Source organism: Cottoperca gobio, chromosome 4 (genome assembly GCF_900634415.1).
Source record: "Cottoperca gobio chromosome 4, fCotGob3.1, whole genome shotgun sequence".
Classification (NCBI taxonomy): Eukaryota; Metazoa; Chordata; class Actinopteri; order Perciformes; family Bovichtidae; genus Cottoperca; species Cottoperca gobio.
In genome coordinates this window covers 18,457,981-18,472,652 of record NC_041358.1, presented here as the reverse complement: position 1 = coordinate 18,472,652, position 14,672 = coordinate 18,457,981, and the positions used below count along the sequence as shown (strand labels likewise).

The 14,672-nt window shown below is 38.8% G+C and overlaps 2 protein-coding genes across 2 annotated transcripts in view; one reads left to right on the top strand and one right to left on the bottom strand.

Moving 5' to 3' along the window:
• Positions 1-164: 164 nt before the first annotated feature.
• Positions 165-4,257, bottom strand: LOC115006968 (protein ANKUB1-like). The gene is made up of 6 exons (XM_029429600.1): positions 4,240-4,257; positions 3,790-3,930; positions 2,161-2,377; positions 1,653-1,767; positions 697-1,533; positions 165-334 (listed from the first exon to the last, which is right to left on the bottom strand). The coding sequence occupies exons 1-6, from the start codon at positions 4,255-4,257 to the stop codon at positions 253-255; spliced, it is 1,410 nt and encodes a 469-aa protein (XP_029285460.1). The 3' UTR covers positions 165-252.
• Positions 4,258-6,084: 1,827 nt separating this feature from the next.
• The window catches only part of rnf13 (ring finger protein 13), a 46,091-nt gene continuing 37,503 nt past the window's right edge, over positions 6,085-14,672 (top strand). Inside the window, exons 1-3 of the mRNA XM_029429897.1 lie at positions 6,085-6,339; positions 9,158-9,438; positions 9,717-9,797. Coding sequence (XP_029285757.1) covers positions 9,325-9,438; positions 9,717-9,797 — 195 coding nt within the window. The 5' untranslated portion in view covers positions 6,085-6,339; positions 9,158-9,324. The remainder of the gene's footprint in view (positions 6,340-9,157; positions 9,439-9,716; positions 9,798-14,672) is intronic.

Genomic DNA, 14,672 nt, shown 5'->3' with positions numbered 1-14,672 from the left:
AGTGTGTTGTGTCAGTGTCATTTTTACAATACCTTTGCTCAAACTCTTGTTTATGGAATCTTGTCGTTTTCTGATTTGTATTCACCATTATTACATTTGTTATACAATACAGCTTTCAGTTTCACAATTGTTTCAAGTAAAAAACACTCCTCAGTTGTCACTCTTCTTCGAAAGATTCTTCGTTGTCCACAGTTTTTCAGGCAGCCGATGGGAGATCCACCAGCAGTTTGGCTGATGAGTGACAGATCTGCATCAGGCCATGGTGTGGACACGCTTCCTGATCAGGGTCCGTGCTATGCTCAGCTGCTTCAACCAAGGCTTTTCTGTGAAGGTACTGCATAAGAGAAACATGCATTACACACAGTAAAGTAAAGCTGTCATGTATAAGCCATTATCAATCATTAGTTGATTCATTGTAAGTGTGAAAAAATAGGCAGTTGACAGCCTCTGTTTTTATGTCTCATTACAGAAGCTACAGTAACTATAGAAATGCATTTATGTTAAAATACATGCGGCACTTTTAACTTAATTTTGACAAAATATTTTCAAAACCTAAATTAGAAACTAGTCACAGACAGAATTACCGACAAACAGTATGTGTGGTGTAAATCATTTGTTTGACATTTATGAGACATCACAGTGTGTTTTTATTGCACATGAACATAAAATATATACTGCAGTAAAAAAGATAGAGACCTGGCTAAGGTCAAGCAGTATATGGCATTTTCCCTTGGTGTTCGGGCGGACTCCAGAGACACAGTCAGAATATGAGAATATATTGGCCTGGGAACGCTTTCTCTGGTGATTGGCGGAAGGATAAACTTCTTCCTGCATAAACTGCTGTCATCCTTATAGATTTCATCCTCTCTTTTTATATCTTGTTTCTGTTTTTTCTGCATCTCTTTCAAGTCACCCAGGCTGGGGAGGTGTGATACTGAAAGTAAGTTGGTAATGGGAGGTAAGGGCTCTAAAGCTTTGGCCTTGTTTTGTCTTTTTGGTTTAGTCACAGCTTTCCTGGATTTGGAAGACATATTTGGCTGGTTAAAGCCATCCACCAGCAACTTATCCCCCGCCCTGACTTTGAAGGCAGCACTAGTGTACTGGCATCGATTGGAGGCTGCCCTTTTCTGCCCCAAACTCACCCAGCGTTTCATCTGGAGGTAGATACGCATGGGCAGGGACATGTTTGACAGGGACACTACTGAGCACAGCTTGTTGGCTAAGTAACGCACACAGTCCCTGTGACCACGCTGAATAGCAACTTTCAAAGGGTCCCGACCTCCAGGGTCCCGACAAGCTAAGGTCAAAAGGTTCTTGGTGATGAAGAGTTTGAGGATGAGGAGCTGGCTGCTCTCTGCAGCTGTGTGGATGGGACACTTTCCGGTGTCTCGGTGGGCGGTTTGGTGGCACCACTGGCGGTACGGATGGACTCCCACTGGTTTCTCAGCATGCATCCCCCTCTCCAGCAGCCAGCCTGCCAGATCCAGGTGGCCTAAAGAGGCAGCGATGTAAAGTGCTACCTGCAGCTGAAACCTGGGAAAGCAAGACAAGAAAGATTCACATTGGTGTGTAAGATTGTACTCTGACTCATTATGGATAAGCTGCACAACAACAGTTCTGTCACACTTGTATTCATGTAGGGAATTTCTGACCTCATTACTGGCTTCTTCTCTGACAAGTGGCTCTGGACTGTCGATCTGTGGCCAAGGAGGCAACCTTGGAGGAACTCCACCCACCCATCCCACGTGTCCAAACGGAGAGTAGTGCCTTTGTAAAAAATAAATTAATAAAAACTCAAAGGATTTAAAAATAGATCAGATTCATTAAATTTTTATGTCGATTTTAACTTCAAATGTGTCTGTGCATGGCTTTGGAGAGGAGAGATGATAAAGAATCTAACTGTAACGTGAAGCTCTGTTACATCTCTCTAATACCCAGTTCATACCAGCCAACATTCATCACAGATTGGAGGTTGCGTACATTACACAATTTAAAGTATTTATTTTGTAATTTAGACGCCAAGAAAATACATGATATCTAACCGTTCACAGAATCAATTAAAATGTTATTACACTTTTCACATTTATTTTTTATAATGAGCAACACAGCTCTCACTGTGAATTTACACACATCCCCACATAGACAGAAAGCAGGCCATACCCACTTCAATGGCGTAGTCTTGCAGTTGGTTGCAGTCATAGAGCTGCACACCAGCAGGTGTGCTTAGTCTGAAGGTGCTGACAGGGAGGCCACTTTGCATAGACACCACAGTTTTCAATGAGGCAACAGACATATGCAGAAGAGCCTCACTTCCCATGATTGCTAAGGTTTCTCCTGTCACAGCATTGAACACATGCATCACAGGCCTTCGTTTACTCTGAAAAATAATTATAATAACCTTGCAGTTAATAAGAAAAAGAATGGCAAGACTGTGTTTATCTAAAAAAAACATTTTTATTTAGATTAACATACAATTTAACATACATAATTAACATACAATTTAAATTAATTGTATTCATTCATTCATTTCCTTTTTTACTATTATCTATATTTTTGTTTTATATAAAATATTGCAAAAGTAGTACACAAGAAATGAGCAAAGAGGAGTTTACTGCCACTCTGTGGTTGACGTTATGTACAGTCACATGAAATTAAGTGACCCTTTATATTATTGAAAATACAGAATTGTACAGTTTGTACTGAATTGTCTCTGGATAACTTTGCAGGGAAACCCAGATCATTGAATGCTCCCATGTATATGTCTATCTACAAAAGCTCTGTACACAATTTACCATCTTATATGAAAATAATTTGAATGAATACTATACTGTAGGTGCACATTTGAGGACCAGGAGGGCAAAAATGAAACTTTGAAATACACAAAGATGGGAAATGTCAAAGCAAAGGGACATGGACCAAGACATACAAAAGTTTGGAGAATGAAAGGGACTAAACAACGTAAGGTTGGCAGAAATCAACTGTTTTTTTTAAGAGGATGTTAAATGATGACAAAGGCACACACATGCTTACCACTGTCAGCTTTTACACAAGGTTGCTTGGTGACAGGCCTGGAATGTGTCCTAATACTAAAAACGTACTAAAAGGGACACATTTAAAGATCTCAGACAGCCATAAACTAATTTCTCTCCAAGCTGCTGCTCAGATGGGAACATCTTGTTCCATATTAGTTCATCAGTCTAATATGACATTCACTCACTGTAAGAGGGATGTCTTTGATGAGAAGTAATCCCAAGTAATGAATATGTAGGCAGAAAGATACACATTTTAAGTGAAAAGATTAAGAATAATGTGTTTTTTAATTGTCAGTGATATTGTACATTAAGCGAGGGGACTGCAGGTCCAACATTTAGGCCCAGCATAAAGCTCCTGTGAGCATAAACCCTACTAAAGTAATGTTGAGCAAGAAATTGAATATGTACCAGCTCCGGGAGTAAACGTTGTGTAAGTGACCTCTGCTCTCATCATTTTCGTTTTTGGTTATAATCCCACAAATATAATACAAAACAATTGAGTCCGTAGTAAATTGGATATTTGGAGGTGACATTACTGCTTTCATAAAATATTTGAACTCATTCAAAAGTTGTTGGAGCAATTTTTCACATACAAACGCTGGTGTGTGTGATAAAGCTTCTGAAGTGTAGTCCTAAAGCAAAGATACCCTTCAGCATCCTCTCTGTGCATCATTGTAAGCTGATTGTATTTACTACAAATCCCAATATAGCTCCAAATCTCTAAACCCTTTTTTATTTTTAAACCCCATTTTAATACCTTTATCAGGCATCGGATGGCACTGCCACTTGTGATGCCCACGTCACACAGAGCCCAGCTGTCCTGCAGCGCTGCACCACCGTAGCTCAGCTCCAGGTACTGGTGCTGTTTGTCATCTGAGAGTTGCACCAGAAAGTTGTCCTACAGAAAGGGACAGAGTAAAAAAGTATGAGGCGTGAGACATTGTTCACGTCTGAGGCATTTTCTTGAACTAAATATACAAATGCCTCCAATAATTGAGAGATTTTGCTTTTTCTTGACATATAAAGCAACTAACAGACTTGCAATGCCTATTTTTTTTTACCTTTACAAGCAGCATTAATCCAAAAGTCTCTTTTCCCTCCAGTAATACCAAATCATCATGCACATTTTCAAAATGCAGTCAAAACAAGTCAAGAAATGAAGGTCCATCAACAGTGATGGTCCTAGATCACTATAGTTTTTTATTACCTTCACCATCTGCTTCATGGCCCCCGACAGTCTGATCAGGAGGGAAGTCACAAGTTTCACAGGAACCCTCGAAGCAGATGAAGACCCTCATGGTTGGGACATCCGTCCTCCGTCTGCTTAGCTCCTCTGTGGGCTCTGGTTGGACAGAGGAGTGTGTGCAGTGAGTTTGTCAGAGGCAAAGTCATTGTAGGGAAGGGGGGCAGGAGTTGGGTGGGTAGAGTTTTGGAGGTAGCTACTCTGCAAAGTGGGACCGAACAAGCCAACAAAAGACAATGCTTTTAAATGCTATATATTTAATAGTTGCTTTCAAAAAAGCAATTGTACTACATGAAACAAAAAGTTCAAGAATCAGATTCATAGAAAACAAATCTTTGATGCAAACTGAAAGATTTTATTTAATTCTTTCATTTTTACATTTCTAATTTGATTATTGAATTCAGATATATTGTACATATATTTATAATATTTCTATATATGTTTAGTGTATTTTTCTTATGTTCTATATTTATGTATCTTGATTTTTACAATACTGGCTTTTATTTTTAACTACTATGTTTATGTTATGAATCAATAAACCAAAGAAAATTCCTTGTATGTGAAGACCTACTTATAATAAACCGGATTCTAATTCTTAATAAGCTATCTATACATGTTATTACAATTATTATATCTAAAATAATTTAGATTATGAGAAGTGTAAACTGTTTTATGCGTCACCCCAGTTGGAAACAACCTCAACCCCAGCACTGTCTGACGTCAGATCTTCGCTCTGCTTTTTAGTGGGAAACAAAAGGTCTTCCCACTGTGTTGGAGGAACGTTACAGTAACTTGAAACGTTCTTTAAAAGTTTTACGGGGGAATGCTAATTTGCATTTGACCTTTTAAAATCTAAAGCTGTCCACATCGTTTTTGTGTTTCATCTTGGCTTGGAGCAACATTGACTCAGTTTCTTAAGGTTCAAGACCTGAATGTTCTGATGATTTCTGTTTTTTTCGTGTACAAATCAGAACACAAATTAAATGTAGATGAATGTTGTATAATCCCGTGAGGAAATACAAATAAAGGCCTAATACCTTCAGGTTGCTTCACTACCTCCTTTTTTACCACCATGAAAATATTTTTTTCTCATGTTTCATGTGTGCCCTTGGCATTGATGAAGATGTACTTCAAATTTTGGCATATGTAACTAATTGTAATGAAAATTAGATTAAAATGATGAGTATTCATTAGGAGGAGTGTTCACTTTCACGATGTGGCATGTTGCTGTCACCAGAGTTTTAATACTTTATATGTTCATACTTCTCTACTGTAATCATGAGTACTTGTAACAATGCATCAGCTTTTAGCTTCTTACTGTATGTTATGAATGTAAAGATGTATTTACAAAGTAACTAGTATGCCTATCTACACAGGTATGGTAGAATGCAGAACCCCACAATTGTAATATTTATTTATTTACTGTACTGCACCATGTATAGATGGATGACAATATAGTCCCTCTAATCTCTCTCTTATTTTATTTGATATCCACAGGAACGCCCTAAAAGAAAGTGCACATCATTTACTAAAGAGGGTGCTAGAGATTTAAAAGTGTCAACTGTCTTCAAGACTTTCTTTTGAGGGGGAGGGTGACGAAAAAGAGCATAGGCCTACACTTTTCTTCAGTTAAAATATATAGTTTCTTTAAATATTCCATTCTGCTGCCAGTTAATCTCATAATGCACTGATATAGATTAAATAAAGATGCAAATACAGGCTAGCTGCTGCTCAGTACAGGCAGTTCACTGTAAAAGGCAGTAAATGGTTGTGTGCCGTCACGTGGATATGTTTACGTCTGGAGTCACTTCCGGAATAGAGTGATTGACAGATGGTCAGTCCAATCAGAAGCTGAATGTAGAGGGACGCATGTGAAGCTAGCGGAGGGGATTAAACTGTAACGTTTATGTTCATATTTTCTGACACACCGTCCAAACGGGATGAAGTCCATCCACAATGTTCGCTGTTGTACATGTTTCTTGACACGCCGCCCAGTGAAAGAGAGCGATGTCCCCGCCAGCAGCTAAATTCATGGACAAGATAAACCTCCAGGCAGAAATAAAGGTAAACACCCACGACAAGCCAGCTAGCTTCCTGTGTTAGCATCATGCTAACGCGGTTACAGGACGCTCTATTTTTTGTAGCTAGCTGCACACCAGGCTGTCCACATATTTATTCATGTGTATAACTATACCATAAAGAACTGTAGCTATCTGAAAAAGCTTGACATTATTGCTACAAGTTATATTTGTAAAAACAGTTTGGTATGGAAACCGTAGCCCGACATCAGTCACTAGAGATTTGGGGTTGGAAAGTTTAACGCGATTTATGGAAGTACGATGTTTGTTGACACATTGTTGTTTTGTCATTAACTAATTTATCTTCTAATCACACTGGTTTGTATATGTAGCTGTCTCAGCATGATCTCACAGTGTGTTTCTCAATAAAACATGATTGCTGTCATTTGATGTTTAGTCATCATCTTCTATGTTGAGTTCACTTCCCCTTTATTTCTTTGTTATTTAGAATTTAGGAAGACGTTTCTGTTGTCTCAGCCAATTTTGGTGTAATGTCTTTTGCTATATAGTTTATGCATCTCATGTATTAATAATTTTCTAAATTGGCATGTAAGTCATAGATGTAAGCTACGGTTTTTGAAAACATGTTGATGACATGTTATGACACTGACATGTAGTGTAAATTAATATTAGGGTTGGGCGATGTGCTATACTGTTAGAAACTGCCAGATACAGCTCTCCCAGTAATATTACAATTCAGTAGGCAGAACTGTTTTGTTGCCATATTTGATTCACAGGTTTTGTGAAGTACAGTAACCTATTTTGTATCTCTTGATTATCCTCAAATGATCAAGAGTTAAAATTTTACATTGTGAATGTTGATGTTGTCATTTTGAATTTTGTCCATGTCATCATCTTTGTATGAGTAAATAAATGACTTTACTGTAAGAAAATAATGTTTCCAAACCTTCTAATGGTGGGGATGATAATAAGATGGATAGTTATGTCATACTATATATTTTTTTTAAATCTTAAAATCAGGCTATATCCTGTCCTCACAGAGCGACATGCTTTACTGGAGGTGCTCAGTATGTAAGACCTTGTTTCATGGGAAATGGCAGCAGCAGCTTCAGTAGGATGGAAGGAATGGAATGTGACATTTCGAAGCCTCACTCCCGTTTTATACAGATGTGATTAAGGCTTAGAATTTACCCTCAGCACTTTTATAGTGAATTATACAGATTATGCAGATAAAGCATGTGTAATTTATAGATCTAGAAATGCTTGTAGCCCACTTATATATCTTGTAGCCCACTTCTATATCTTATATATAAGTGGGCTTATCAGTTTTGGGCACAGTCATTTGTTAATACTTATTTTAGTGAAAAACGTTTTGTTTAATCTGACAGTTACTATTTCTATAATGTTAATTTTGAACTGTTTATTTCTCTAATATATTTACAAAAACTTGTTTAGTTTGAGGCAACAGTGTGACAGTCAGGATGTTAAAAGTTATCTTTCAAGGAAGCACCTGCTTTTAAAAAAAGAACACATTAATATGAAATTTGCTAAAATTAAGTCTTAAGTCTAATGTTTCCACATTTGAGTTGAAGCAATTTAGTGATTGCAGATGCTTAAAACAAAGTGTAGTTTTTAGAAAGAAATGAGGAGAGGTGCTACTAAAGCTTTATTTTTTTCAATGTCCCCATCTCTTAAAAGCATTGCTGCTACAATACAATTGGTATATTTGTATAAACTTGACAAATGGTGGAATTGCACATTCATTCATGATGTATTGATTAGAAAACGTCCAATTCTTTCTTAAAAATGTACACAACAAACCAGGTAATCCTCAAACACTACTTCCCTTTGCAGCTTGACAACACCGCTTAGCGGTTGGTTCCTCCTGACCGGCTCACATGCTGCCCTACACTTTGTGAACTCATACCCCTTATGCTATGATGTCAGCTCACTTCAGTCTATATGATGCGACTGGCTGTACTAAGAAGCATAACAGACGCAAACAAGAAGTCTCACAGGAGCTGGCAGCAATATAGTCCTGGCACTAAGTTACATATGCGATATGCGCAATAGTCCCATTGCCGGAGGTGCAATGTCAAGTAAGGCAAATTATCTCAAACACGTCATGCTACAACCTTTTTGCTGCTTAATACAAAAGGAAAACTTGGTTCTAAGTCTGTGATAGAATATAATTAACTCCAATGTAAGGGTTCTTAGATACACTGAGTTTGTTGCTCTGCATGCACAGTGAACACAACCTGAAAATGAGTGAGGAACAGGAAAAACACAGAAAAGGGAAGATATGGTTGCAAAGAGAAACACATTGTTAGTTGTATGGAAGTATGATCAAAAACAGGTACTTTGTTGTCGTCTGGTGAAAATCCCTGTATTATTTCATATGGCAATATATATTGCAATGTAATGTTTTTCCAATATCATGCAGCCCTCTTCTCTATGGTCTTCTGTTGTCTCCAAAGAGTGTCAATCGCTTTTCCAGGGTATTTTCTTAAAATGAGAAAGTAGAATAAAGTGAGAAGCACCATCCAAGTGAAATAGATGCTCCAGAATATATAATGTAAATCCACACAAGCAGCTTCACCGCACTTCTCAGGTTGTGCGTATAATTGATCAAATACAGCAGTGAAAGGAAAGAGTGGGGAGGGGTATCATTGACACTTGACACAATATTTTTCTCTTAACATACCAACAATGACAAGACACCCAAACAACATCCCACCTGCATACATTTTAAATTAAATACATTTTTTATTCATGAAATGTCAACACTATTTTATCCCTGTATGCGAGTTAAGGCTTTACGTAAACATTGGTGTCTTTTCTAGGTGTGACGACAACAGACGGTGTAAAGGGGTTCCACTGCAGGCCAGTGTGTGCGTGGTCATTTGTGTTTGTGTTAGTGTGTGTGTGTGTGTGTTAGTGTGTGTGTTTATGGTTGTGTATGCTTCTGAGTGAGTGGCATAGCAGCTGGGGGTTGTAACGTGATGCCAAGATGCTGCTGTCTCTGGGAATGCTGATGCTGTCGGCCACGCAGATTTACACCATCTTCACTGTTCAGCTCTTCGCCTTCCTCAACCTGCTGCCCGTGGAGGCTGACATCGCCGCCGTGAGTGATTCTTGGTGCATGTTGGACAATACATAGAAACACACAACAATAATATGAGTAAAAATACAACAATGATATGTGTAATACAGTTACACCTCCATATATGCACAAACACACCTCCAATCCACATTAGCAATAAGTACATGATACTGTCGGTATTTCACGCCTGTGTTTTCTGTCTTTATGAGTCACTCAGTGAAGCTTTATTTGATGATGCGTTAACCTCCTTAAAATATCTTGAATCCAAGGTAATCAAACTTAATCTTTCCATCTTTCAGTACTCATTTGACAACAAAACGGAGAACTTTGACGACCTGCCTGCGCGGTTTGGTTATCGACTACCAAGTGATGGACTGAAGGTGAGTGAAGAATGCAGACTGAGAGGCGTTTGTCTGACAAACTAGTAAAATGATTTGGTTCTAGACTAAAGTCCCTACAAGTCATTCCGAGGTTTATATGAACTCTGATTTCATTTGTCCAGCATGTTTCCACTTTACAGCTCCACTGAATTAAAGATCAACCATTAAAACATATTAAAGTGTGATGAAAAGATCATACACAAACCAGGAAGTGAGCAAAAATAGCATTAGTTTGCAAAATGTGAATTTGATCTTTTTCAGATTATGGGATAGGGTTAGGGTTAGGGTTAGCTAACCCTAACCCTATCCCGTTGTAAACAAAAGGGTAACTTCACTATTAAGATTAAAAAGACTGGATTGGAACTTTCCATCACTCCAAAAATGATTTACATGTCTTTTAATACATAAACCAACAACAGGAATTAAATATGTTGTTACTAATGTTTTGTGATGCTGGTTACATTAATAATGTTTGTGAACACATCATCAATCAATTAAAAAAAAAAACATGCAACATTGTTTTCAAGTCAATACAAATGTCAATATGCAGTTTATGTGTTGCAGTGGCCAGTTACACTTCAAAATGACAGTGGAGCACGCACTGTAGAAATACTGCATAAAGTATTCAAATTACTCTCTGGTTGGACTTTAATGAAGCTCCAGCAAAGTTTAATAACTCAATGAAACTTCTCCCAAACATTACTTCTCTGTGTTGAGGATTGTGAGAGATGTGTGTTGTTGTGAGGTTTCTGTATGTGACCCCCCCCACACCCAACAACCCGCACATTGCTTGATCCACAAAGCTCCCAAACAGAAGGGATGATTCATGTCTGCTATCTAAGCTGGTCATTGTGGCGTTTCCCACTGTCAAGAGCCCAGTTGTTGTTGTCCAACGGCTTTTTAGGGCACAGAAGTAAGCTGACGGCAAAATACTTTATGACTTGTTTTGTGTTTGTGTATACGTTCAGGTTAAGTAGCGTATGTTTGCACACAATTACTGCCACTTATCTGAACTTAAGGATGCTATGTTTAGCATCGTTACTCCATTATGGCTGTCCCACAGCATCATTTCGGCATCATCACATGAGCTGTGATCCCATGGTATATTTTAGGAATCCAGGCTCTGGTCGAGATGATTGGTAATCACATACGTCACATCCCTAGTTTATTACAAGTATATTTATCCATGTTTGTTGATGCCACACCCGAGGTATGCTGTAGTGAATGACCTGTCACCAGGCAAACAGCAGGGATTATGGCACACAGTCATGTCGCTCTCTGTGTGTGTTTGAGCATATTATGTAAGATTCTATGTTATGAAAGCTGAGAAATGACTTCGTTTCTGTGTCACACGCTCTCTGTCCTAAATTATCATCTAATCTTTGCGTCTTATTTTTCACCACTGCTGTCTAGCCGAGGCAGAGAGGCTTTGTGCCACGCAGACATGCTGCCCTAGTCCCTGGAGGCTAATACTCAACTCAATTTGAAAGTTACCCTCCTCTGCCCTGCCCATGTCTGCGTCTGTCTGAGTGAGCTGCGAGTTGTTTTCAGCTGTGATTTAAAGCTGCACTCAGCAAAATTGTAATGTAAGAATGCACCCACATTATTACAGGTTAAAAATGAGTAGAGAAGTACTTCCTTATTGGACTGAATACTCTCCATGCATACACTGCAGATACCTCCAGATACTTTGCTGTGCACTGACCCTTTATCTGATGCCATTTAGATCTCTGTAGAGCAAAGGCTAATTCACTTTTCTTCTCTCTCCTTTTACCAGCACTATTTGCACTTGCTATTCAGATGAAATTTGACCCCTGCAGATTGTGTGAGTTTTAGTAAATCACAGGAATACTCAATTAACTTCTTTCTGTCCTCACCAATGCATAAGAAACAATGAAAGCGGGGCATCTTACAAAACCACGTGCAAATAGCATGCAGTCTGCAAGGCCTCCAGTACATCTCGCCATTTGTGCGTATGCTGTTAACTCGCGCTGTACATTGAAATAATTTGGTAACCTTTTTGTCATTATGAGTTTAACTCACTTCAGATGTAGTAGCCTTGCAGTGCTGCAGCTGTAGGATGCCTGGAGATACCTCTGGCATCACAAGGCAGCACAAGCCTGTTTTTCCCACATGGAAGGATTCCCCACAGGGAACGAGGCTTCACACAGAACCCTCCCTGTTTCCACTTACACAACCGTGGCTGCTTACGGTCACCTCAGGGTTTCTAAGCAGGGCCTCTGCAAGTCTGTGTACTGTGCACCCAAAGTCGGCAACAGTTGTGCTTCGTTTTAATAGCGGAGGCGAACATATTTGAAATTTGGTTTGGGGAGTGAAAGATGTAGCATACCAAAACTGAAATTAAGCTTCAGATTTGAGGACAAGGCTTTTACACTGTATGTCCATGTCAGTATTCGAATGACTGCTGCAGAGAAATACAGTTTGTTAATAAGGCAACATCAAACTGTTGGCGACCGATAAAAACTTTGAGAAATCTAGATTTTCATCATAAAAACTGTTCTTAAATTTGTATGAACAGCATCAGTTCTCCTGTTTCGTCGCAAAGTTATTTTCGCCTTCCCAAATTCTAAAGTAACACACTTGTGATCTGTATACGGGAATTGAAATTTATGAGACAGGGAAGTGAACATGATGTTTGTAAAGAAATGGTTTCGCTGCTGCCAAACCATGATTGTTGAAAGATTCACAAACAAAATATTTACCACACAGCCATCGCATAAATATAGAGGAGTAAAGGAATGCAGCATTTCCATCTGAAATGAAGAGACGGAAAGTAAAGCAAATTAGCACAAAGTGGGAAAGAAAGGTGGAAGTACCTGAAAACCAGTAAAATCATTAGTCATTCTACTTTTCACTTTTGGTAGCGAATGGTTTTTGGAGACATATCCCCAACTTGCATTATATAATAATATTTGGCAAACCCTGACACTTGGACAACCAACATTTTTTAGGATCCTAAAAGGCCACTGCTTTGCCTTAATTACAGTGGATACAGTACATGAAGGCTCTGAAGAATAATGGCGAGGCTACAAACTGTAGGTTCAGCATTGAGAACCTTTATTAAAAAATGACCCTAACCAAGAATCGAAACAAATGTTAAAATAGCCGCCTTTCTTTTCCATTTGTGTGCTCACTTTCACTTCCACAATTATAGACTGATCTCTAGTCGGAGAATAAATGCTTGAGTTTCCTTTGGAAAGTCTTTGTGGTTTTGAAAATGCAGCAGCAAAACTGGTTACGTCTCTGAAGCACACACAAACCATGTATACATATAAAAGTATCCCCATTAAAGCCTGGTTTCTATGAGTGCTTGATCAGATATCACATAATAGACAGACTTTTAAAACACTATTACTAACTCTAGTGGCTGTACTTATTTTGTTACTTTAAAGGCAGAAGAATTGACTTCCTCCTATCAGTTGGGAAATACCCAAAAAGTGCACACACCTGTGTACAGTTAATCCCTTTAGTTAAAATCTAGATCCATTTCATTTGAAGTTGTGGCTGTATAAAGAGGTGGCAGGAAGCACTCCTCCCATTTCACATCTTTCCTCGAGTATTGCATGTTGAACAAAATATGGAAACATTGCAAATGAGGAGGCTGCGAGCTTTGAGTGGATAATTATACATCAGCATTTTTGCTTGCTTCCTCTGCTCGTGTGTGTTTTTTCCCCTCCGGTTGCTCCAGTGTCCTCCCACAATTCAAAGACAGGCAGGTTAGGTGAACTGAGGACTCTTAAAATTACCTGAAGGTGTCATTTTGAGTTAATGGCTGTCTGTGTGTAATCCGCTGAATTCAGTCATTTCAAGTGTAATGAATGTTTAACCAAACTAATCTCAACTCAAAGGTTGATTTACTAGCTTTTCACAGCAGTCATGGGTCGTCGTTAGCAGATTGAGCTAGCTTAGGTTTCATCGCGTGACTGAGATGATTGAGAAGCTTTGAATAAAAATGAAAGCTCCCAAAAAAGCTTATAAGTGGTCCTTAAATCTCGAACATTTACTATTCATAAGGTCAAGAATGCCCCTTTTTATGCTCGAATGTATTGATATTAAACTTCCCCTGAAGGACTCCACATTGAAAACCACCTCTGAGGGGCTAAAGGTGTAATATCAAACAACCTTTTGGTTTATATGATAATCCAGTACAGCTAGTTGTCTGATTTAAACATGCTCACTCCTGCTGTGTCAACGCGTAAGCGGGGAAATGTTGACTCTGAGAGGAAGATATGAGGGTTTGTTTCCCTCCGTTTCATCAATGGTTTGCACTAATGTGGTAACTCACTGCAACCGAATGAGTCATTGTCTTGTGCTTGGTTATGGTAAATGTAGGAACTAATCATAGATGTTTTACAGCAGATAGTGCCTGTCCCCCAGACGACTCACTGTACGTTTAGTGATAAACTTACAGAATGTCATTGTGTCTAAATAGCGGATTCACTCGGTCGTTCTCTTGTTCTGTCGAGGGAGTTTCAGGCACACAGTATATCGTTCACTTTCCCAACCCACATTTTCTTAGCCAGCCTAGAATGTGACCCAGAAACTAACCCACATGTTTTCACATTTAGACTGCAGCCGCCCCACTTTTCTGGTATTACTATTCAGGGTTGAGTGCAGTAATGGTTAAAGTAACAAGGTCAAAAACACAATGCCTCAAGACCCTGGTAATCAATGTGGTAATCAATGTGGTAAGTGTTGTGATTGTAGACTTGAGAAAAAGTGCCGGCTGCAAAAGTGCAGTCTGAAAGCTAATAAGGCTGCGTTCCAAATTGCATACGTTTTCTTTTTACTTTTAGTACAAACTGCACTTGCCCTTACAAAGCCCTTATTTGCTGTTGTACAATTGGGAAATAC